Raw genomic sequence first — 25,891 nt, forward strand, 5'->3', positions numbered from 1 at the left:
CAGATCAGTAGAGAGTACACCTTCCCCATTCTTAAATGGTTGGAACTATTGCTGTCAGCTTGGCCTTTCCACTGGAGAACATATGAAAATACATAGAAATACAACGTGGAAACAGGCCATTTGGTCCAACCAGTCCATGTCGGCGTTTACCATCCATGCAGGCAAATAGTCCTAATTACATTTACCCACCTTGTTCCTATATCCCTTCAACACCTTTTCCTTCATCCACCTATGCAATCTAATCTTGAAAGTTGCCATAGTTTCTGCCTCAACCACAGTGAATTCCACAGCCTCACAACTCTTTGTGTGAAGACGTTTCTCTTGCCCTCTGTTCTAAATCTCTTACATTTAATCTTGTATCTATGGTGCCTCGTTCTTGGCCTCTCAACTACTGGAAACACTCTGCTTCTATTTATTCTTTCATAATTTTAAACAATTCTTTTATATCGCCCCATAATCTGTGTTGTTCTAACGAAAAAAGATCTAATTTTTCAAGTCTTTCTTTGTATTTATATTACTTTATACCAGGCAACATCCCAGTGAACCTTCGTTGTGCCCTCTCTAAAACCTCATTATCCTTCCGATAGTGTGGAGCCTGATACTACATACAGTACTCTAACTGAGGTGTTATTAAGGTTTAATATAGGCTCATCATTACCTCTTAGCTTTTATATTCTATAGCTCGAGATAAAACCTAGAATTCTATTAGCTTTTATTACACTGTTATCAAAGGGCAATTAAAGACCGCTGAGCTTGCCTTATCCATTAAGTAGTGCAATCTCCAAACGGTAGTAATGATAAATCCTGGGGGAGGCAAAAATTTCACCCGACTTCCTAAAACAATGAAGCATGTTCCTGAAGATCATGACACGTCATCAAATGCACTTAACTAACAACAACATCTTGCATTTATATAGCCTTCAATGTAGGAAAACGTATCAAGACACTTCACAGGAGAGTAATCAGAGAAAAATTGACACGGAGCCAAAGAACGAGGGAGATATTAGGGCGGATGACTAAAAGCTTGGTCAAAGAGGCAGGTTTTAAGGAGGGTCTTAAAGGAGGAGAGAGAGATGGAGGGGCAGAGAGTTTAGGGAGGGAATTTCAGAGCTTAGGTCTAGATGGCTGAAAGTACAGCCGCCAATGGTGGGGCGAAGGAAGTGGGAGATGCACAAGAGTCCAGAATTGGAGGAACTCCAGAGTTCTCAGAGGGTTGTCAGGTTGTAGAGCAGGAGGAGGTTGTAGAGATATGGAACGGCGAGGCCATGGAGGGATTTAAACATAATGATGGGAATTTTAAAATCGAGGCGTTGGTGGACCGAGAGCCAGTGTAGGTCTGCGAGCACAGAGATGATGGGTGAGCGGGACTTGGTGCTGGTTAGGATATTAACCTCTTTCCTCTGATATAGTCCAATGTCTTTAGCAATGTAAGGCTATACAGGGCTTGGAAAAGAACATTGTTATCCATTGGGCCAGTCTCAAAGGTCATGGATTTCATAGCAGTGATAACTGGACTTGTATCCCTGCTGATAGGCCAGTGGTATGTTTAGGCTGGATGTATTCAGAGCTTTTGCACACATATTCTCTTTTATTGACCTACTCTTTGCCAGTGCTACAATTTTCTTGCTCTTTCTTTTCTCTGAGCTACAGAATCATGGAACAATTGTTCATCACTGTTCCACCTGCCTCCCAAAGACAAGCATCCGATGCGATTAACTGCTCGTTATTCGTGAAGTCATTTTTAATGTCCTTTTTATGTTTTTTTTTAATATAGCTTCAGGGGCCTGGATATTAATTTGGAGCCGGGAAGAGAGGGGGGGAGGGGCGGGGGGGGGAAGATTTTTGGACAGGAAAACCGTGCTGGAGGCGTTAAATTTGAAGGTCTCTTAAATTCAATTTAAAAACACCTACTTAATGTCTCATAATGAGGTCAATTGCTCCCATGAATATCCGCGTGCCTGCACTAATTATGGAGCCCCGCACGCATCCAATTCCGTTAAACCCGGAAGCGGGAGTGTTGGAGTCGGGTTGCGGTCATGCTGGAAAAATCTATTATTTTAATTTCCCAACCGCCCCCAAACCATCCGTTCTTGGGGTTAAAATTCCCCCAAGGTCTCTGCGTGTCAAGTGACTTACCCTCCACCTGGAAAATTCAAAGTTTCCTTCAAAAAGTCAAGGATTACTGAGGTTGGGGCATAATAACATATAATCGACTCCACTGATTTCTCTTATTCTTTACAATGTATAAAGGTAGAAGTTGGAAGAGGAACAACTTTACTCAGTTTTTGTCAATGAAATAGCAGGAACTGATAGAGAGAAAACTTTAACCAGGGAACCATGGGATATAACCATGGGGATATCAAGACTAGAAGTAAAGGGAATTAGGGGTTACGGGGAGCGGGCAGGAAATTGGACATGAATTTAGATTTGAGGTTAGGATCAGATCAGCCATGATCTTATTGAATGGCGGAGCAGGCTCGAGGGGCCGATTGGCCTACTCCTGCTCCTATTTCTTATGTTCTTATGTTTAAGACTTATTTCACTGCTCATTAATAGTGGATTATATATCCTTTGTGAATAAATTATATATATATTATAATCCAGTTATACTACAAAAGTTGTCTTGAAGCGAAGTGGCTGCCTTCACATCGGTGCATAGTGTAACTAGGGAGTGAAGTGAGCTCGATTGAATTCTAGCAAGCAATGTGAGTTGCCCTCCAGGGGTTTTGTCTTTGTACTGGAACTGTAACCAGTGTGGAGCCAATTTTACAGTCCCCAGGTGGTTGATTGGGCTACCAAGGAACTTTTAAACAGTATAATGTTGGCAAGGCAATGGCATTCTCTTCAGCAATTCATTGACATTAAAAATGTAACTGGCGTTTAGGTGCCAGGGAACAGCGTGGAGCAATGCAGAGCTGTGAGTATAACTTGTGTCCGACAACTCCACATTGCTCTAAACGGGTAGTTGTCTCAAACTGGTACCTTTAATATAACATTGAACTCTATCTATTTATGTAAAAGTTTTGCATCTAACACATTAACATTGTCCATTACGCAATAGAAAATCACAATTACTTCAGATTTTCCAGGAAACGATCAAATACTTACTTCATTGACTCTGAGCACACCTCTCATAAACTTCTTTCCAAATTCTGTCAATCGCAATATTGCTTTCACATCTGCCCCTTGCTCATTAAAACAGTATATTCACTGACTCACCATGAGAAAGACCTCAGGGATTTCACCAGTAAAAAGACAACATTTTAGTATAATTTCCTGTCTATGTGTTCTAATAGAAATGTCACCTTACCATAAGCCTGAACCCCTGAAATTCAGTGACATTATATTGAGATTAAGGTACTTGAAGAAAATAAATAGGTGGAGTTTACGTTAATAGACTAATGCTGCCTTTTGCAATAATACTGCAGTTTCCCATTGCTACATTTCATTTCTGTGTGGGAATATGACAAAATGTCACTTCAAATTAATCTGACAAAACCAGTGTTTAAAATAATTTTGAAACATGCAGCCAACCCGAGACTGGTGTGAGAAATCAATTATTTGTCAAGTTCCATCTTATCTATCCAGGATAGAACTGAAAGGATGTCAGGCGCTGGATTTCAGGACTCAATTATTAACTTCAAAAGTCATTTAACAAAATTCATGATAAAATTAACCATTTTTGTTTTCTTGTCATTTTCCTCCTCCTCCCCTCCCAGCTGACTCATGTTCGGAGAATGAAAAGGACTGACTTGCATTTATTTAGTGCCTTATTGTGTTGCTGGAATATCTCAGTGCGTGTCACAATTAATTATTTTTTTGAAGTGCGGTGACTGTTGGTGTGTAGACAAACACATCAGCTATTCTGCACCAGCAGTGTCCCACAAACATTAGTTCAGAGAGGAATGTTGACCAGGGCACCAGAAGAACTCCTGCTCTTGTTCCAATGATGCCATGAGATCCAATTGAACAAGTAAATGGAACAATCAATTAATGGAACAAAATTCAAAAAGACAAGGGAGTAAAATTCAACTTCGGTGGGGGGTGAGAAACGAGCGGTGGCAGATCAATCATCTGTCATACAACCTTCCCGATAGAAGACAACGAAAAGGAAATTCGGGCAGGGTTTACAATCGGCAGCCAATCCGCTGCTGCCTGTTTTCTGCCCCCAAAATTGAATTTTACCCCAGTGCCTCTCTCAGTTCTATTGACATTGACAGCCCTCCAATGCCTCACCAAAGTAATCATTCTTCATGCCCCAGTCCAAGAGTGAGTTTTGACATTCTATTCTACCATGAGAGTCATCACAGCTGAACCCGATTCTATCCACATCCAACACTGCATATGCACGTATTACAGAAATAATTGGCTATGTGTTCCGAGGCTTAGGGGGCATATCAAGCAGGATTCCAGCTTCTGATTACTATAATGTGTGAGTAATCAGAACCAGGACCCCTGTCTGATATCCCCCCGCCCCTCCCCCCAGCTCTGGGATACTGAGCCAATTGTTTCCCACGACTGATGTCGCTCAAATCAGCTAGGCCAGCACAGATCAAAGATCTGGTAAAACCTTACATTTGAATTACACAAAGCACATGTTATCTGTCTCAGGGATAGATGTGCACCCACCCATCTTTTACCACTCCTGAGTGGGTAGATGTGTGACTATCCGAAGGCCCAAAGCATGGTATAGCACATAGCAACTTTCTTCTGCCCCATAACATATCTCAGTGACTCTTTGAAATTGGAGGCAGTTCTTTTCCACAGTTGGGTTATTTTAGGAGTTGTTCCAGAATTCAATTAAAACAATGTCCCTGTTACTGTTTTAATTCACACTCACCTTGGACTATTCCTAATTCTGTAAATCTGATCATTTTCACAGCTCAGAATGATTCACAATATTCTTGAACAGCACATTGCAGTTCTTGTGAGGAGCATAAATCAAACAGTTTTAGATGCTGGTTTCCAGGACATTGACAGAAAAGCAGAAAAATAACATTTCCCAGGGAAGAGGCGACAAATACAGTGGCTCCTCCATGGAGCTGATCCAGAAGCTCGGTGTCAAAGGGGGGAGAAGCAATCGAGGGGTTATGGGGGTGGCGGCAAACGGTCCAGCAGCAGAAGGGAATATTTTGGTGGGGCCAGCATTCATGCTCCTCCTTGCCCCACATAAATCAGTAAAAAATTAAAAACTTGCCTGGACATTAAACCAAGGCTATGTCTGTTCTTTCGGGTGGACATAAAAGATCCCATGGCACTACTGGAAGAAGAGTAGGGTGGGGCTAAATTGGGCAGCATAGCACCCGTTCTGTAGGCTCTATATGGCACCTAAGCCCAAAAAAGGTGTCCAAAATGGGTGTGCACGTGCGTGAGTGACGTGCGCAGGATGCCATCTTGGGGAAGGCGGTTGCACATGCGCACCTAATGAACGTTGGCAGCATGTAGAATAGGGAGATTATGACGTAAATCAGTGTGCAACGCTGATTTAAAGGGGCCATTGGTATTTTGGAACCCCACGCTCCAGTCAACGCACAACTGAACAGGTCTTAAACGCACGGAGGACTCCCCCACCAGCACTATTTAAATGGATCATGCAGGAGTTATATAATAAAGCTATAATTCCTATAATAAAGCTTCAATACTCTACAGGGAGCGGGCTGGCTAGCTGACAGGCAACATCAAGGGCACTGGCGGTGTGGCAGATGTGGGACAGGAATGCTGTCATCCTGAGAGAGGACAACAGGTTCATATTCCATGGAGCCACTGCCACTTGCTGCCTCCTGTTATGTGCCACTTTCTCCTGCAAGAAAGCGGGATGTATGTCGGTGAGTGTCCTGCAAGATGTTTGGGTAATGGGGCTGTCATGGTTGAATAGCTGCCAGCGTGTGTGACTTGTGAGTTGTGGGTGTGCAGCTTGCAACAGTAGTAGTGTGTGAGGGTGAGATGAAGCATCTGATTGGAAGAGTTGAGTACTGATTGAAAGAGTTTGTTGGTAGGTGGGTGATGGGGGTGTGTGGTGCGGCTAGTGGTGCAATTGGTAAGAGATGCCACTTGAACTCACGCACCTTGACCACTCATGTCAAATCATTGCACTTCTTCCTGCACTGTATCCATGTTTGTGGTGCTATGCTCCTGGCATTGACCTCGTCCCCTACTGCCTCCCACTGCCTCAGGATCATATGTCTGGAGGGCCTCTTGCCCCCGCCCCCCCACCCCCCGCCACGAATTTAGAATGCCCCTCCCTCTGTCCACCTCTTGTACCAAGGCCTCTAGTGCATCATCAGAGAACCTTGGTGCACGATCTCTCGCAGGCCTGGTACAAACTCAGATCGGTGGATTGCTGAGGTCTGGCATGCAGATTGGAGGATGTGGGATTTAGTTTTGTGAAACCTTTATTCAATATATTAAAATAAAACAACAGTTTTTAAACCTAAGGACTAGACCTGCATCTGTGTTTTATGTGTGCGATTTCTGATCTCCGTTCGGACTCCGTTCAGACCTGTATCTTATATATTGAAAATATAAGTGTCCCGCAAACTTTGAGCTGCCAAGTTGTTGCTCATTAAAAATTCCAGAGTGCCTATCGTCACCATGCTGCACTATAGTCCAGCACAGATTTATTTCCCAGTGGACTTAAAGCACTTCCTGCAGCCACAGTGCACCTCCCCTGTAAGAGGTATAGGCTGCCTTTAAGTGGTGCTAGCTACTCCTGGTATCGGGACTGTCTGCTGGTGTGTGCAGCCACTCAACGGCGCAGGTAGCGAATGTTACGTGCTGCCTGCATCACAACCAACAAGTGCGGGTTAATCGCGCACCGCGATCCCAGGCCCGTTTTCGGGGGTTATTAAATATAACCCCCGGGGAGTTCTCCCCGGTGTCATGCCCAATGTTTATCCCTCAACCAACATCACTGAAAAACAGATTATTTGGCCATTAAAATCATTGCTGTTTGTGGGACCTTGCTATGCACAAATTGGCTGCCCATATTAAAAGAGTGACTACACTTCAAGAGTGCTGTAGGACATCCTGAGATCCTGAAAGGTGCTATGTGAATGAAAGATCTTTATTTTTTATTGATTTCAATGGAATGAAAATTGGGTGGGTTTGATAGTGGTTACCACTCAGGCAGTTAAGACAATATCCATCTCTACATCTATCCAGGGTCAACGTTTATGACCATAAAAACAAATGGTAACATTTATTTGTACTAAACATGACTGAAATTATTGGACTATATACTCAAAAGTAAGTCACATCCGGGAGTCTAGTCAGAGTGAACTCAGGGATTTTTTTCCCCAGTGAATGAGTCTGAGAGGCTGGCTTCCCCTGAATTAACATTTAAAAAGCAGTGTAAGACTGATAATCTGAAAGCTGAATTCTCTTCCCGCCCAACTAATGTCACTGTCAAAACCAACAGCACTTACAAAGAGATGGGATCTGTAAAAAGTTACAAGTGAAATTCAATTCTGTTTGAAGTTAGAATGAGTTATGGAAGATGATTTTCATTTTTTGCTGCCAGGCAGGAGAGGGCGGTAGCATGCTGAAAATCACGGCGTAGCACATACCACCCTGTTCCCACTGCCGTCATTTTGGTGGGGGCCTTGAAATGGGCAGCCCAGTTGCATGCCAGAAACAGACAGGAACCTCATTAACCTATGCAAATCAGGTGCTATGACAATACAATTTTATAGTATCATGTACGCTTCGCCCATTAGTAATTGGCATCGAGTAGATTAATCAGCGGCCCCAGCTGCAGGTTACTCCTGATTTTTGTGGGGTCAGGATGCCTGACCCTCCAGGACCCTCTCCCGGGATTATCTCCCCCCCCGCCCCCCTCCTTTAATCTACCAGCTGGGTTCTGCAATGGAGCCGTCAGATCTGCGACCCTCTCCAATCAGCAAGCTTCTGAAAATACACAAGCAGTTCGCTGGCAGTATGGAAATGAGGCCCGAGCATGAAAATTGGATGCACCTTGGGTGGATGGTGGGCTTGTACCATCCGTCTCCTGCCCGAAGGAATCGTTCACCTGAAAATTGACCCTATGCTTTAATGCTCATAAACAATACCGATTAACAGATATCTATATTGAGTCCGTAAAACTGACTATTCAGAACAGACAATGTGCCATAAATTCAGTCAGGACACGTACACTGCATGGGAAGGGTAATTATGTCACCTTGATGTCTTTGAGCCTAGTACTGACTGTTATTTAAAAGTGAGTGAGGCACATGTTGACTATAAAACCAGATGATTACTATAAAAGCTTGTCCCATATGTTCTATTTTGTTTGCTGGCACTTTAATTCAAACAAAATCTGACCCCCATCCCACCAAAATGGTCCAGACAAGGACTCAGTCAATAGATTAAAGATTTGGTCATAGTGTACAAGAAGACTGCCTGCTTGCCTAAGTCCCCATCTTCTCAAATGCTTCCACAATTAGTTTCTCCACTCACCAGCACTTTAATTTTAATTGGCATGGCCACCAATGGTGGAGCAAAGGAAGTCGAGGATGCACAAGGGGCCAGAAATAGAGGAACGTAGAGTTCTCGGAGGATTGTCGGACTGGAGGAGGTTGCAGAGATAGGGAGGGGTGAGGCCAAGCAGGGATTTGAACATGAGCATGAGAATTTTAAAATCGAGGCATTGGTGGACCGAGAGCCAATGTAGGTCAATGTAGGGGATGGTGGGTGAATGGGACTTGGTACGAATTAAGATATAGGCAGCAGAGTTTTGGATATGCTCAAGTTTATGGAGGGCAGAAGATGGGAGGCCGGCCAGGAGAGCATTTGAATAGTCAATTCTAGAGGTAAACAAAATCTAACACAGCACCAGTTTGTAGGAATGCAGCACGGGGCACTAACACAGAGTGGCACCACTCTCAGTGCAACATGGAATTTATCATTAATTTTAAGATACAAACTAAAAATTGTCTTCATTATCACCAAGGAAAAGTGGAGCCACTAAGTGTGAAGTTATGCATTCTTACTATTAAAACAAGGCTAAAAAATACAAAGACAAAGAGGAATGATTCAAAATCACTTTTTGATCAGGTTTAACATTTTGTAAGTTTTACCCACCTCACAAAATGAGGAGGCTTCATTTAAGTGACAGTGGCTCAAGGTAATAAATGACGCACATGGATATTCTTTTGCTAAACATGTTATTTGCATGTTTCACAAAGGTGCTTGATTAGTGCAATGCAAAGATGGGTGATACACAGCTTCAGGGCAAACTAATGTTAAATTGCCATTTCATGCTACAGCGTGATACATTCCCATTTACATTGAAACTGCACGGCATTGCAAAGAATCATGAAATCAATTGCAGTAACCCAAGGAGCCAATGTCTAATATGGTGCATTAGTCACCAGCACAAACATTTGGATGCATCAATGATTACTCTGATGTCAAAACTGATGAAGTTGATGCTACATTGAACATGGAACAGGAATTAAATCACTAATGGCTAGCAACACACACAGGAACATGCAACAGTTTCACTCAGGATATTACAAAACACCAGAAAACAAAAGACACATTATTGCTACTATTTTCCTTTCCCCTGAAGTGTAAATGGCTATTCCTTTATTCCCGCTGGAATAACTTGCATGTCAATTCCAGGTCAATTTTCTATATATAGAACAAACTGCTGCTCAATCTTTATTTGTTCCGATTAATTTAGGAGTTCCATGAAAAAAGCACTTTCACCGAAATACTGCTTTAGATTTATTTTTGTTGACTACATTGAAGTAATCAGTATTTATTTTTTGAGAGCAGAGGGAAAGTGGAGACAAAGTGCAATTTTGGTCTTGTTAATGAGTATCGACAGGTGACCTACAAAGAAAAATGTGTTGTCTACTTTCATCTCAATTGGCTGACTTAAGGCCAGCAGGTGGCACTGTCATCCTGCAATTTGCATCAGGACCTAGTATTTGGATTAACCATTTTACTGACTAACTACCACACATAAATCAACACAAACTGGGCTCTTCAAGAGAACTGTGACCCGGTTAAATAATATCATCTGTCAATTTTGGTCTATAACTAAGAAACTCTCACTAGAGTTTGAACACTCTCAGTCACAACACTTTGAGCAATTTTCATAAAACTATAGCTCAACAGTTCACATTGCTTTAAAAACATGAAAGTGCAGGGAATAAGAAAACAAATTCAAAAGAAGAAGAATTAAAGAGGACAAATTACAAAGGCTCAACTTTCCTGTCTTCCTTCCCGCACAAAAGATGTTGCACTTATTCAACTGGAAAGCAGAGTTATTACTGGTCAATTTTGAACTGGACAGGCCACTATTTGATTATCCAGACATTTCTAAAAATGCAAACAAGATGTCAAAGGTCTATTGTTAGGCACTGTTTTATGAGGTGAAGATGTTAATTATTAGTGTTGCTTAGCTTTCAATGAATTTTCATCAACAGCAAAGCAAATTTCAAAACTCAAGTCTTGACCCCACCCTTGGCTTCCCTAATCCTGCCCCATCTGCTTTTATACTTGGCCATGATGTGGAGATGCCGGTGATGGACTGGGGTTGACAATTGTAAACAATTTTACAACACCAAGTTATAGTCCAGCAATTTTATTTTAAATTCACAAGCTTTCGGAGGCTTCCTCCTTCGTCAGGTGAACGATGTGAAAATGAAATCCTCGAAATGAAATCGCATTTATAATTCACAGAACAATGCTTGGTGAGTACAGACAGTTTTTTACAAACTGTCTGTAATCACCAAGCATTGTTCTGTGAATTATAAATGCGATTTCATTTCGAGGATTTCATTTTCACATCGTTCACCTGACGAAGGAGGAAGCCTCCGAAAGCTTGTGAATTTAAAATAAAATTGCTGGACTATAACTTGGTGTTGTAAAATTGTTTACAATTTATACTTGGCAGCAGTCTTATTGTAATAGAAACTGTTTCCTTCAAATAACATTTTAATTGTAACAAGTATATAGATTAAAACTCAGGTTCCTTAAGAAATAACAATAATATTGAAAAAAAAAACTCTCAACATGTTCTATGGTGCAAAAGTTAGCACCCATACATCCAAAATGTTACACATCCTTTTTTGACTTGAACATTAACTGAATGTTTCAAAGACAGACAGGTTCAAAGCCGAGTGGGGATAAATTTTCAGACATTCTGAAGATCAAACTCACCTCTGTCAGTGTCATACAAAAAGACAAATTTAGTCCACTCATAGTGATCAAGCAGGCTGAGCAATGCCCCTCTCAAAGATGGCCGTAGCTGGAGCACAAACTGGCTTTCGCCCTCCGTCGGGAAGCTCGGTGTTATCAAAGATATATGCAGCGCTCCGCAGAAAGATGTCAGCGTATGCACAGACCTCTTGTCATACATGCCAAAGATGGCGAACACTCCCCTGGAGTACTGAGAACAGACTGCAAAAAGAAGAATAAATCACCGTTATAATCATATTTATTCACATCACCATTTTCTAGGTACTGTTCAGTGGCAATTTTACCACTCTTTAATTAGTCCACAGATGACATGGTAATAACTGGATTAATTTACATCTCCATGTTCTGAGTACTATATTATTTACAATTGGTCTGCACACTCCTAATGAATATAATATTAATAAAGCTAATAACACATGGCTTGTTCTTCCATTTGGTCATTTGCATTTTTTTAATTAAGGTTATGGGATCTTTTGGAATGAAACGCATCCATCATTTTAAAGTTTGTCACTATACTGAGAGCCAACATTTAAGGGTGAACATTTTATTCTCAAACTTATTACAAAGAAAATACGTCAACATTCAATATTTCATTTTTTCCTCCAGGTTGCCCCTCTCTTCTCCTCTCTTGAAGCTGGTGACTTTTCTGGGGTTCAGTCCCATGGGTGCCAGTATCCCGACAGTACCAAACCTAAGCAGCTATTTTTCTTGTGTGACCTCATGGAGTTGGCACCAACCAGCTATTCTACCATATGGGGTATCACAGCCAATATTGTTCTCATCCAGTGTCCACATGTTGACTTTTTACCACTGGTCACTGGATAATAGTTAGGAGTGGAAACTCCTGTTGTTTATTTTCCCTCTCTAGTCTGGGGACTTTGAGGTCAATTGTAGCATCCCTACTGTCACCCCAGTTGAAATCAGTTGAGTAAGCAAAGGCTAGAGATTGAAGCTGGAGGGTTCCTGGCCTTTGTGGCTCTGTATCACACTGGAAATTGCACAAAATCTCTACCATTCCTAGAAATGTACTTTAGATCAAAATTCCCAGGAGTTCCATCTTTGTTGGTGTTGAGAGTGTATGCTGTTGACATATTATATAGGCTTTGCCAAATTGATTCTGTGTTGTTGCAACTCTGTTCTTGGTTAAAGTATCAGAAGTCTGAGCTTTAGCTCACGCTCCAGACTGCACACCTCAGAGCACAGGATTAACAGCAACACAATTTAATATCCTCGAAATGAGGGAAGAAACTTAATGTAGATATCACCGGCTTCAAACAAGTGAGTCATTGTCTATTTTAATAAACCTAAATTCCCATTTCAGGAAGTGCACAGAAGCATCTGTAAAGAAAGAAGATGGGTGAATATTTCAGGTGTCATCCGAAGGGTGCATTTTCTGAATCTATTTCAGTTTTTAGTATTTGCAGTTTTTTTTATCTTTTGCAATTTTTATTTAGTTAGTGATTAACATGATGGTATGTAGTTATCTAGCTAATAATGAAAAAGTATAGCTACGTGCATAGCTGTGGTTTTACGATTTTCACTGATTATTTTCACTGTTTTCTTCACCAGGTGCCAAAGCATTCAGTGAGTCTGCAAAGCCACTTCTACACCTTCTCGTTTATTAGAGCCATAAAATCCTATTTTTGAAAAGATTATTTTTATGCTCATCAAGGCAAGGGATATCAGTGCTGGACACTTTTGTCAACCATTGTATCAAGCACTCCCAGATCAGGTTTATCATAACCAACTGCAGGGGATAGCTCCCTCCAATGCGTCTCAATGGGGGCAATTTTGACTTTAAGCGATAGTGTAAAACGAGTGATCACAAATCGGCATTTACATCTCACCCGATTTTTATTTGACTTCAATGGAAATAAAAATCAGGAGAGATGTATAACGGGCTGCCGATTCACGATCACCTGTTTTACACTATCGCACAAAGTCAAAATTGCCCCCAACATCAAGCCTCTCTGCATGAGACGACCAATTTAGTACCAATGAGAGGAGGTTTTGTACACCTACGGGAAACCGCACTGAGACTGTCCAGACTCATTTCATGTTGGACCCTAATAACAAGCACACAGGAGATTTTCATCCCATCAATTATGGTTGGATTCAAACCTAGGTTCTATTGGTGAAAGACCTGCATCTAACTCATCCACATCCACAGAAAATCATTTTTTAAAATCCTAATGTGATGGTAATTTTCACAAAAATGACTTTAAATCAAATTAACATAAATGGCCCTTAAATCCGTCATGATCATTCGTCGCACCAGCTCCGGCCAGATTGTTTGTCCAGAAGCGTGTGGATTACAATTAAAAAAGCTAATTGCTAAATTCTCAGCGAGCATGCTGTAATATTACAGGACTGCAGCATCTAATCACTGCACAGATCTGGATATCAGTGTGACAAATGTGAGGTTTAGTTCTTTGGTCACCACTGTGCATTTTAGTACAAAGCAAAGAGGCAGGTTGAACTGGACAGTGATCAGCTAAAAGTCGAGATAAACACGAGCCTCCAAGCTCACTACCATTATTAAATTCTGAACAGGATTCCTCAGTGTATTTCACATTGCTGCCTGCATCCCTCCTGGCTTCACACCAGCATCTCTGGTGCAGAACAAGGAAATGTCCTCAGGCCAATTCAAGCCATGCCTCAATTGTAGATTTTACAGTTGGTCCCAGGGAGCCAGATCGTGTTTTATGGCCTGCCTATAATCTAATTACTGGTTAGGCTGGAAGCCTAATGATAATATTTCTGTTCATCATCTTTTTTTAAAGTAAAAATTTACCCCTTTTGTAACCTGACACTGGATTCAATTAGACATTTATTTAGTGGGTTTTTAAATCAGCCAATTAGAGCCCCCTTGACAAAATAGTGTACACAATTCACATCAAACAAATGTCAATAAAATATGCAACCACTCATTCATTACTGAAAACACTACAAGAGATACCAGAGCTTGAGGTCCACCTATGTTCTTTGTTGCTTTACATTTCCAATTTGTTTCTGTTGTTTTTTTAATTAATTGAAAAACACAATTACTGATGTGTTTGAAATACTTCAAGTATTTTGATTTTATGAAACCAAGACACATCAAGATCACCAGGGGCAACAAAATCAAACAGACAAGCCACAAAAAATGGGAGCATGGTCAGCACTCTGAGGCTAACCCATCACATACACAGCGAGATCCCGGCCTAGAAATTCGATCGCGTCCGAAAATGGGAATGGGGGAATGGGGCAGGAAATCAGGTGTCTGACACAATGTAAATGCAGCAGGAAACGTTCTTAAAAGTCAAAAATGGCGGAAAGGCCTCCAGAAAGGGCACCTGGGCCCTCCAATAAAGCATTGGAGTCTCTTGTCCGGTCTGTCAGCAGGAGGAGGGAGATCCAGTACCCCCTGGGGGAGGCAGAAAACCCTCCAGGCAACATCTCAGAAGACAATGGGAAGAAGTGTCCAAAGGGGTTAATGCAAGGAGCTTAGCTCCTTAGGGCATGGCTGTAATGGTGCAAAAAGTTCAATGATCTCACCAGAGTTGTTATGATAAGAATCCTTCCTCTAAGCTCAACTACTCTCTCCTCACACCTGCAACATCACTACTCACAACGTTCCCCTCCCTCATTTCCTTCACACTACTACAATCCACCTCCTTCTCCTCTTACTCACACACTCTGCACCTCCAACTCTCACACTATTGGAACCCTCATTTCCTCACACCTCACATCTTCTACACAACATATGAATTACTTGACCAGGATAGGCATATTATTGCAACCCTCACTTCCCCACAGCTCACATCTTACACACATCTGTACTATTTGATCATGACAGGCACATTCTCAAGACAGCTCACAAGGCTGCCACTGACACACTCACTTCTTCCTTGCAGGAGGAGGCCATGCACACGAGGCAGCAGGTGGTGACCGGAGATGCCAGATGTAACCTGAACACCCTTTGCCCACTTGAGGAAGACGTTTTGGACATCACGGGCACGGGGCGAGTCATGGCTGTGAAGGGTGGCAATGCTGAGGGAGACGTTGCGCTGGGTTTTTTCACACCATATCCTCTTCTTCCCTTCTCATTTCTATCTCACCCTACACACTCTGCATGACAAACTATAGCTGCGTTTAGCAGCCACTCATCCCTTTCTGCTCTTTTTCACACTAAAAGATAACCCTTGTCCCTCTCTTTCATTTCAGGTGCTGAAAGTGCGGAGACACTTCTGCCAGTTCAGGAAGAGGAGGGCAGGCTTCCTGAAGTCACAGCATCACTCGATCTGACCATAGCAAACACCAGCTCAGAGACTGGCACTGCGTATACTTTAGTGAGTAGGCTAGAGGAGGGGTCGTTATGCAAAGAATCACAAGGCACAAAAGAGCAGGAGCTAGGGCAGGGAGATTGAATGGCACGGGTGCCAGCTCGCGAGATCAGATACTAGCTCAGCTGCACACGACACAGTTCTGACTTCGAGGGCCCAAACTACCGCCATTTCGCCAGTGCCCTTGTCAGTGCCACACAGTCAGCTGGGCCAGATTCCTCGGCTCACACCGAGATGCTGCAATCTGCAGCCGGGCCCTCAAGGTGCAGAGCTGCTTGAGTTCGTCCTCCACAGCCATCTGCAGTGTCCTCAATGCAATCTCAGCAGCTTTCCACCACCCAGTTGCTCGTGTTTTCTTTGGTGCTCCCCCTCCTCCTCCAGCCCCAAAGGCAGACCTACCAGACCACTCATGAGTGAAATAAAATATTTGTAAGGCAGGCAAGCTGTCCAGCACCAGCACGTTGTTGTTCCCAGAACTCTCAAAGTCAGTAGTGGAATGGAGAAAATAGCCAAAAAAAGGCACAGAAGTTGACTTGCAGTCTAAGAGAACAAACCAGCAACTAACCCGTTATGGAGGGGATGAGCCCTTTAAATAAACCTCCTGTAGGGTCCTTGCTGACTGTTAGTGCCATGATTTGCTCGGTGAGTTTTCATATCGTGAATCAGGTGCTGGGGAAGACCAATTTCACAAAAGGGTCCTACAACCAGCATAAGACCCTTATTTTAATATTATAACGAGCTTCCTGAATAGTTAGTGTTCACCTTAGTCGTCTATGGAATAGCCCAATCCTATATGGTGGACAGCGCACTACTGCCCCAGGATGGATGAATGAGTGCTGCTTGCCATATCGGACCCTTAGGCGCCCAATTTCTAGGCCCACATTTGCCTCTTCTTTTCATTGATAAATACAACATAACAGGGACAAAGAACTGGAGGTTGAAACATCAGTTCAACCTTGAGAGGCTTTATCCTGCCCCATCAGCCTATCATTCCTCTGTTTAAAAAGTTAAACTACCTGTGCTCTTGTCAGCCCTGAAATGTTTTATTCATACACTTCCTGGCAAATGACAGATTGTAAAACGTTTTTTTTTGCTGTGTCTAATGAGACCTTCATGTTCATTATTCATATCTGACCTTTTGTGAAAAGAAAACGGGGAGTGGAATCAGCAGCACGTTTCATGAACATTTTCCCAAACAACATCTGCAGAAAACTGTTATCTTTTATTTAAAATATCACACATAACACTGCAGGACTAACAATGAAAATAAACCCTGCCTCTTGAATAATCTATTTATTCCACAGTTTAATGAATGAAGCAGCTTCATTCAAGTGAATACAGTGACAGATTAAATGATATATGCTGGTTTCGTCAAGCACACTGGTGACCACACAACATTGGGCAATTCTATTGTGTGATCCTTGACCCTAGTAGAATACAAGCTTGCAGATTTGCTAGTTATAGTGCGTATCCCACGTGAGCACAAATCAATTGTGTTTAGTCACATGGTCTCATTCATTTCAACACAGCCACTAGGCCACGAAGTAAAGTGTGTTCGAATCCCCAAGTCAGACCTATCAGCACACAAGCAGCGTGATACAATCTTCAAGTACTACCGCTGGTTTATTTTTCAAATCCAAGAATAAGTTTAACCATTTATGGAAAGTAACAGCAGCTAATCTTACATAATAAACACCAAATGCCATTTTTTATGTTCCTTAATAATGTTATTGGTGCAGTTAGGTATTGCATTCTCAACCGATTCTACGCTGTGTAATTGTATCACGTGTGCCAAGGAGAGAGGGAGGGATGGTATGCTGTACTCCAGAAAAAAATTGTCGACATTCTTGAAACTTGCTTCCAGTGCAATTCAAAGATTTTTTGCTAACTTTTATTTTGTCCATAATATAATCAACGTGATTGTTTTGGAGCATGATTTAATTGAAAATGAAATGGTTCAATGGCCTGGTACCATTCATTTATGCACTGGAGAAAGCTGGTAGAGTGATAGACGTTTATAAACTAGTTTTAAATTGCAAACCTTGGGTAGAATTTGATTATGGCTCGTTTTCAGGTCCATAACTAACAGTGCGTACAGAACCTGCACCCCAGCCGGGAGGCTCGAGGCCGGCCTGAAATTGGGCCTCAGTCTTCATTTCAACAACTTGCGCGAACTACTGGCATCTGTCGCGCCTCCAGAGGCAGCTCGCGCATTTCAGCAGGATGAATCTCGGACCGCTTGCCTCACCTCAGAAAATGGACAACGGAAGGGGGGCTGGTTGCGGGCTGGTAGCTTCAGGAATGCTGTGGAGCTGGGAGGAATGCTCCTTCTGGCTCCAGATCAAGCTTGTAAACATTTTTTACTAACCATTTTGGTGGCAGCCAGTTACTAGGCTGCATCCACACAAAGAAAACCTGAGCCTGATCTGCTCACGGCAGCCCAATTTGGAAAAGCGGGCCTACAACAGGCGTTAGGCCGCTCATTAACATATGCAAGATGCTGAACGCCTGCTTTAGGCAGCCGCCCAGTGATACCTAAAACAAATGCACCACAAATCTTAGCAGCAGCCTTAACGCATGCACAGATCGGCACAGGCCATCCCATTGCTAAATTTGTCATCGGTTTGCTCATTTTACACCTGAAAAATGAGTACTAGATGCGCCTACGAGAGAGCGTACACTAAGGTTCTCTGATGATGCACTAGAGGCCTTGGTGCAAGAGGTGAATAGAAGGAGGGGCATCCTGTATCCACAGTGGGGTAAGAGACATATGCTCAAGGGGCAGTTGGAGGAAGTAGTGGATGAGTTCAATGCCAGGAGCATAGCGCCAAGAACATGGATGTGGTGCAGGAAGAAGTTCAATGATTTAACATGAGTTGTCAAGGTGAGTGAGTTCAAGTTTTAAGTGGCATATCGTACCAACTGCACCACTAGCGTCATCCACTGCTCAACGCACTACATCCCCATCACCCACCTACCAACAATCTCGTTCAATCAGTACTCAACCGTTCAAAGCATATGCTTCATCTCACCCTCACATATTACCACTGTTGCAAGCTGCATACCCACAACTTACAGGTCACACACATTGGCAGCTATTCAACCATAACAGCCACATCACTGACATACTTCCCTCTTTCATGCAGGAGAAGATGGCGTATAACAGGAGGCAGCAAGAAAGAACTGGAGGAGGACAAGCACGTCTACATGTCTTAACTCCTATGGAGGAGACAGTGCTGGCCATCAATGGGAGGGCCATGGCCACAGGCATTACTGGAGAGATGATGAGGGTCTCTGCATACCTAAGCCTTCTTCTCTCTTCTCACTTCTCCCTCATCCCTTCTTCGACAGCAACTCCCAAACCCACGACCTCTGCCACCTAGAAGGACAAGAGCAGCAGGCACATGGGAACAACACCACCTGCACGTTCCCCTCAAAGTCACGCATCATCCCAACTTGGAAATATATCACCGTTGCTTCATCGTCGTTGGGTCAAAATCCTGGAACTCCCTTCCTAACAGCACTGTGGGAGAACCTTCACCACACGGACTGCAGCGGTTCAAGAAGGCTGCTCACCGCCACCTTCTCAAGGGCAATTAGGGATGGCCAATAAATGCTGGTCTTGCCAGCGACGCCCACATCCCATGAATGAATAATAAAAAAAATCTTTTCTGACTCATGTGCTGCAGATGGTGTAAGCATGCACTTCTTACTTTCTCCTCTCCCCACACGACAACTCAACCCGTGTCCCTTTGTCATTTCAGATACCCAAAAACTGGAACCTTCCCAGTCAAAGGAGGCAGAGAAAGAAGACAGTGATGATGAAGAGACCGACGTCACAGCTTTTATTGCAGCACAAACATCTGCCATCAAGGGTCTGACTGCTGTGTTCGGAGCTCAGACTGCTGCTATCGTGGCTCTGGGTACCACTGTTGAAAGGGGCTTCCAGGGCATCACAGCAGTCCAGCAATCTGTTCTCCAACAGATCACCAGGATTGCTGAGGTGCTGCCCTGGGAGAGTGGCAGTGGCGCCATGGAAGAGGAACCTGCTTTCGGCTCTCAGGATGGCAGCATTCCTGCTCCCAACTCTGCCACTCTGCCATTTCTCTTGCTGTTGTCTGTCAGCCAGCCAACCCAGACTGCTACAGCCCAGGCCGAGCCCAGGCCTGATCGCGCAGAGCCCTGGCAGGCAGGGCCTACCTACGTTTAGCCTCCCTGCCTCTTCCTCCAGTTCCTGCTGCATTTCCTGCTCCTTCTCCTCCACTTCCTCTCTCGGTCCAGAGCTGCTTGTCCTCCATGGCCATCTGCACTCGCCTCAACTGAAGGTCAGCAGCCTTCCCCACCCCATGCTCCAGCCATTGGGGATGCACCTCATAGGCGCCCTAGGAAAGGTAAAGGCCCCTGCCTCTTCCTCCATTTTCTGCTGCACTTTCTGCTCCACCTCCTCCACTTCCTCCTCTGCCTTTTCCACTTCCTTCTCTTCCGCTGCCTCTTCTTCAGGATCTCGCCTGATAGCTGGTGGCAAGAGCTGATACCTCATAATGGTCAGGTTGTGTAGCACGCAGCATACAACGACAAATCTGGATACCCGCTCAGCTGAGTATTACAGGGCTCCTCCTGAAAGGTCCAGGCAGTGGAAGCGTTGCTTGAGGACGCCTATGGAGTGCTCAACGATGTTCCGTGTGGCAGCATGGCTCTCGTTGTAGACCTGCTTTCCCCTTCTCATGCATTCCTGACCGGAGTCATGAGCCATTTCATAAGGGGATAACCCTTGTCACCCAATAGCCAGCCTTTGTCTCGCCAAAGCTTGATGAGCAAAACCTCATGCTCGCTCCTCCTGCTTGTCCCTGTCAAGAAGAAATGAGATGAATCTGTTTTTCATTGTGTACAGAGCCTCAGTGACCTCCCTTATATGGCAGTGCACTGCAAACTGTGAGCTGTTGCTTATATCTCCAACAGCAGCCTGAATGGAGCCAGAGCCATAAAAATTAACAGCCACAAGCAATGCTGTCCTTGTTCTGCTTTGAGGCTGCAGTTGTGGCTGCAGCATTTGACAAATTTTAGTCACAACCTATTTAGTGAACCGCAGGCGTCTGATGCACTGGTCATCGCTGAAGTTGAGGTAAGAGAATTGGTCCGTGAAGACCCTCCTTGGATATGCCCTGATCCTCCTCCTCCTCCTTCTGCTTCTCCTCCCTCTTCTGGCAGCTTGTCCTGCTCTGCTTGGTCTCTCTTCATTCTCCCAGTCATGTTCAATTCCCAGAGGAAGCCCTACCAGGTCACCCATATCTGGAAGCAACTTTTTTCAGCACCATATTTTAAATACCACTAAAAGTACTGCAAGACCAGCCAGAACACTCTCTATGGAATATTGCAACTTTAGCCAAGTATAGGAAACTTCCAATAACATGTACAATTGCACCAGCAGCCAGAAGAAATAATCCTGTGAGTGCTTCATGATCCCTTTAAAAAGCACTAGTAAGGGGTCCTTCATTCCGTTTAAGTCATGTTCAGCTGTGTGAGGTTAAGACAGGGCGTTAGCTGGAGTGTGGCATTAAAATTTCACCGGTTGCTTCAAATCAGTGTTTGCACACTGATTCGTGTCATAATCTCCCGACTCTACATGCTGCCGGCGGTTGTTACGTGCGTGCGCTCAAACACCTTTAGCAAGATGGTGTCCTGCGCAATTCCCATCGGAAGTCGGACGCCATTTTCGGGACTTAGGTGCCCGCGTAGTGCCTACAAAATGGGCGCTAAACGGCCCAATTTTGCCCTCATGGTTTCTAAAGCTTGCCACTACTGGAGTTTTCCACAAGTCATGTCTGGCTCTGTTGTGGACTAATGGATAGAGATTGATTGCTGTGATTTATCAACAACTCCATTATTGGTGTTTCATGCGAGTATCAGGTTGGTAGACGGCAACTCGATGGATCTTGGTCTTTTCTTGTCCAGCAATTGCTATGTTTCTGTGTTCCATATGACTTTGAAATCACAATTCATAGTTTTCTACAGCTGCAGGTCCTGGCCCAATAAACCAGAAAATAGATTCTGAGCCATTTTGGAAGTAGACGTTCCTGGTATGTGTCTCTATACACACACACACACACACACACAGAGTCACAAACACAGTCTCTCTCACACACACAGTGTGACACACACACACAGTCAAACACACGCAGTCACACACACACACAGAGTCACACACACAGTCTCACACACACACAGAGTCACACACACAGTCTCACACACACACACAGTCACACACACAGTCTCACACACACAGTCACACGCACACAGTCACACGCACACACACACACACACACACACACACACAGAGTCACTCATACAGTCACACAGTCACACGCACACATAGTCAGTCTCACACACACACACATACACAGAGTCACACATGTGTTATTGCTGTAAATGATACAGCATACCAGTTCCATTAAGCAAAGTTGTAAGGGGATTAGTCCAGAATCGGGATCTATCTCAGTGACCTGATGATAGGTCACTGATTAACTACATTCTAAGTTAACATTTGTCCCTTTTCCAGTATTTGAATGACACTAACATTCAAACACATAGGCCCCGATATTTACGGGGAAACGGAGAGGGAGCTGGTGGGGTGGGGTTTGTAGTGGCCAAGAACCCTGGAAATGCGGGTAACGTGGAGGTCATGTCGAATTTAAAGGCAGGACTTCATTTGCATTTTTTTTCTCCATTTCCCTGCCAGCAGCCAGCAAAGGCCTTCCCACCCGATAGCTGGCTGGCTATCGGGTGGGAAGGCCTGTGCTGGAAGGCCACAGTCCGGGAACGGAGAGGAGGGAGGGAGGGAGAGATTGGTGGGGGGGGGGGGCGGGGGAGATCGCATGTTCGGGGGGGCGCTTGGGGGATCACGAAGGAAGGAGGCGGTTCACGGTGGGGGAGGCCGATTGCGGCAGGTTAGCCTCACGGCCCACAAGCAGTGCTGGAAAATCACTTACCTGCTTGAGCAGGCCGCTCTCGCCTCCCTTCAGCTGCCGGGTTTCCCGAGCCCTGGGAAACCTGGCCCGCTGCCATTAAATGTAAATATCTGTTAAAATCTGAGGTATACAGCCTCATTAACATATTTAATTTACTGACCCGCCTTTCGAGAGTAGGTTACTCCCCTGCCCCCCTCCCCCCGATTAAACTGGAAGTAGGCACGTTCGCAGCAGGTTGGGGTTGAGTTTCAGATTTTTCAGAATTTAACCCCTCCCCTCCCACACCCCTCTCCCGCTCATCCTGGGGGGTTAAAATTCTTTCCATAAAGACTCCTGTTGATCCATTTTAATTATTGGATTAAGAACAAACATTCCATTGTCTTCAGGAGGTCTAAAATTCAGGTGTTTACTAAACAACACAGAAATCCAACTTGGGTCACTTGGAGTGCAGAAACCACTCCTAACTCTTTCCCTTTTTTAACAATTCATTCTTATTACCACATTTTCAGATATTTAAACTCTGAAAGGCTACATTTTCTCCATTTGCTAATTTTACAGAGACAGTATACATGAGTATAAAGGCAACATCCCCGGGTATCTACTCACATATACTTTATCCAATAAAATGAGCAATTAGAGAAAAAATAGTCACACTGCTTTAACCTCACATCTAATTTTTCATTAAAAATAGTGAGAGAAGAAAAATATTCCTCTTTATCTCTATGAGAACAAAGCTAGGCACTTTAAACACACTTGTGTCTGGACATTGTTGACGGGGCAAGAGAAAATAAAAAATCATAACTTTGACTGAATTGACAGAGATTTCAAATTTATTTTCCCATTCATAATTTTTTCAGCAAAACAATGTAACTCATTATACTGATAACTTATATTCGGATTGAATACAGGAGTTGGGATGTCTTGTTGAAGTTGTACAAGACATTAGTAAGGCCACACTTGGAGTACTGTGTACAGTTCTGGTCACCCTATTATAGAAAGGATATTATTAAACTAGAAAGAGTGCAGAAAAGATTTACTAGGATGCTACCGGGACTTGATGGTTTGACTTATAGGGAGAGGTTGGATAGACTGAGACTTTTTTCCCTGGAGAGTAGGAGGTTTAGGGGTGATCTTATAGAAGTCTATAAAATAATGAGGGGCATAGATAAGGTAGATAGTCAAAATCTTTTCCCAAAGGTAGGGGAGTCTATAACGAGGGGGCACAGATTTAAGGTGAGAGGGGAGAGATACAAAAGGGTCCAGAGGGGCAATTTTTTCACTCAAAGGGTGGTGAGTGTCTGGAACGAGCTACCAGAGGCAGTAGTAGAGGCGGGTACAATTTTGTCTTTTAAAAAGCATTTGGACAGTTACATGGGTAAGATGGGTATAGAGGGATATGGGCCAAGTGCAGGCAATTGGGACTAGCTTAGTGGTATAAACTGGGCGACATGGACATGTTGGGCCGAAGGGCCTGTTTCCATGTTGTAAACTTCTATGATTCTATGATAATCTCAACTCGATTATCATGAGTGGGCTGCTATAAAAATTATGAAAAGTTCTAATCAATACTGAATGCTGGAAACTATTTCCTCAGCCTTTGTGTTTAAACAGCGCAGACTTCACAATCACGTGCAATGTCATGCAAACCCCCCTCCCCTGAGCACAACATTCAGGTGGTGATCTCACTTACAACATGGGATGAGCCTGAGTTTCCTGAATCTACGTCCTAAAATGCCTGCTGTTATTAACAGGCCGAAACATTAAGTCCAGGCAATTTGTTATTAAAGGTGTTGGGCCCCGCAATGACATTTCTCTCTTGAAAGGGCAAAAACTCATTTGTAACGTGGTATGTTTTGAAAATATTTATTTGTTAGTGGAGCGGACGTGTGAATATCGTATACTCACAGCAGTGAACTTTTTGACCTCAATTCCTGAAATCAGCTCCTAAAAGCAGAGTGCAGTGCTGCAAGCGTGCAAACGCTAGATTTCCTATTATCGATCTCTGCTACCAAAAAGCAAATATCTTCAAAATGAATCCCATTAGGAGTGTGAATTCTGCAGGTAATCTTTATCCACCAAGTGGTTTTGCTATTTTTATTTTAGGGTACAGCAGCTTTAAAAAAAAACACAAGCACATTGTTTTCCCTTTAACGTCACACAAGCTGCAATCACGATCAGTTTGAAAGCTTCAAGGAAACCAAGGTGAGACTAAGTGACTGCAGGCTATTATTGTTTGAGCTGTGGCTGCGCCTTTTTCATAAAATTGTGGAGGATCGGAAACTGAGATTAAAAACTGGAGGCGTAAAAATTTCACGCAGGGCACAAACAAATACCCGAATAAAATTTCAGGTTATAGATGTGGAGTTCTGCTATCTGCAACAGTCCTTCCTGCAGAAAGGTACGCGACAGCTCAATGAACTGAAAGGTGAAAAGCCAACAGTAGATAGCAGCACTGCACGATTGTAACTGAACTTGCATTCAGATATTCCGAGTACTCAGCATGACATTTAAAGTCTTACGTTTCAAATATGTCTCCAACCCTTTCTTAGCTTCTTGTCCTCTACAGCTTTTGAAGAGGTGCTACTCCCATTCAAATAGCGATGCTTTAAAGTCAGTCTATTTGACCCTGGCTTCCTCAGATCTATGAGCTAGATGCCGATCAAAGCATGGCTCCACATTGCAGGTACAACAATTGACTCCAGAGGACAATACTGTGATTACTTTTAACATCACTTTCCATTTCTGCATTCTGTTTGTGCCAGCTGAGAGTCATCTTATTCACAACACATCATTATAAAGGCACATTTGACTGGCTCTAAAGTTGCATGTTGCAATGAGGGCCTACTGTTATATGTGTCATTAAATAGAGTATCACAACTAGTGGGAAGAACCATCACTTCCTCCACTAGTGTGCTATGTGTATGATTGAATGTGGTACAGGGCTTACCAAACACTGCCATTGTATCAATTGAAAATGCAGTGGTTTGTCTGCCTCAACTAACTGTAACAGTGACTATGTATCTTCTAGAGCTTAGGGATGAAGCATGAAGCCATGGCTCAGGGATGAACAACTGTGGCAACAGAAAAAGTCATCCCAGTATTCTCAAGTTCAGCTGAGGGATTATAAAAAGATTCAGACTAATTAGATGCATTTAAGCCTCATCAAGTCAAAAAGGAAACCTGGAATTATAGCATAGTCCAGGTGTTAGATGTTTTGAAACAAATTGCAGACACAGCCATTGGAGTGTTAGTGACAACAAAAGGTGAAAAAAATACATGAAATAGATTAAAAATAGGATAAAGAATCCAAAAGGTTGCATATGTATTTATAATTCAGTATGACTTTCAGATTAAATGGCAGATGTGGCAGAAAGATGTGTTAAGTCAGTATTT

At 43.4% G+C, this 25,891-nt stretch overlaps 1 protein-coding gene across 7 annotated transcripts in view; it reads right to left on the reverse strand.

The window, feature by feature from the left end:
* Positions 1-25,891, reverse strand: part of LOC137322503 (glutamate receptor 4) — a 165,470-nt gene that overhangs the window by 132,220 nt on the left and 7,359 nt on the right. For all 7 annotated transcript variants that reach the window (XM_067985432.1, XM_067985430.1, XM_067985429.1 and 4 more), the window contains exon 3: positions 11,170-11,409. In XM_067985432.1, the coding sequence (XP_067841533.1) occupies positions 11,170-11,409 (240 nt within the window). The remainder of the gene's footprint in view (positions 1-11,169; positions 11,410-25,891) is intronic.

Source organism: Heptranchias perlo, chromosome 6, assembly GCF_035084215.1.
Source record: "Heptranchias perlo isolate sHepPer1 chromosome 6, sHepPer1.hap1, whole genome shotgun sequence".
Classification (NCBI taxonomy): domain Eukaryota; kingdom Metazoa; phylum Chordata; class Chondrichthyes; order Hexanchiformes; family Hexanchidae; genus Heptranchias; species Heptranchias perlo.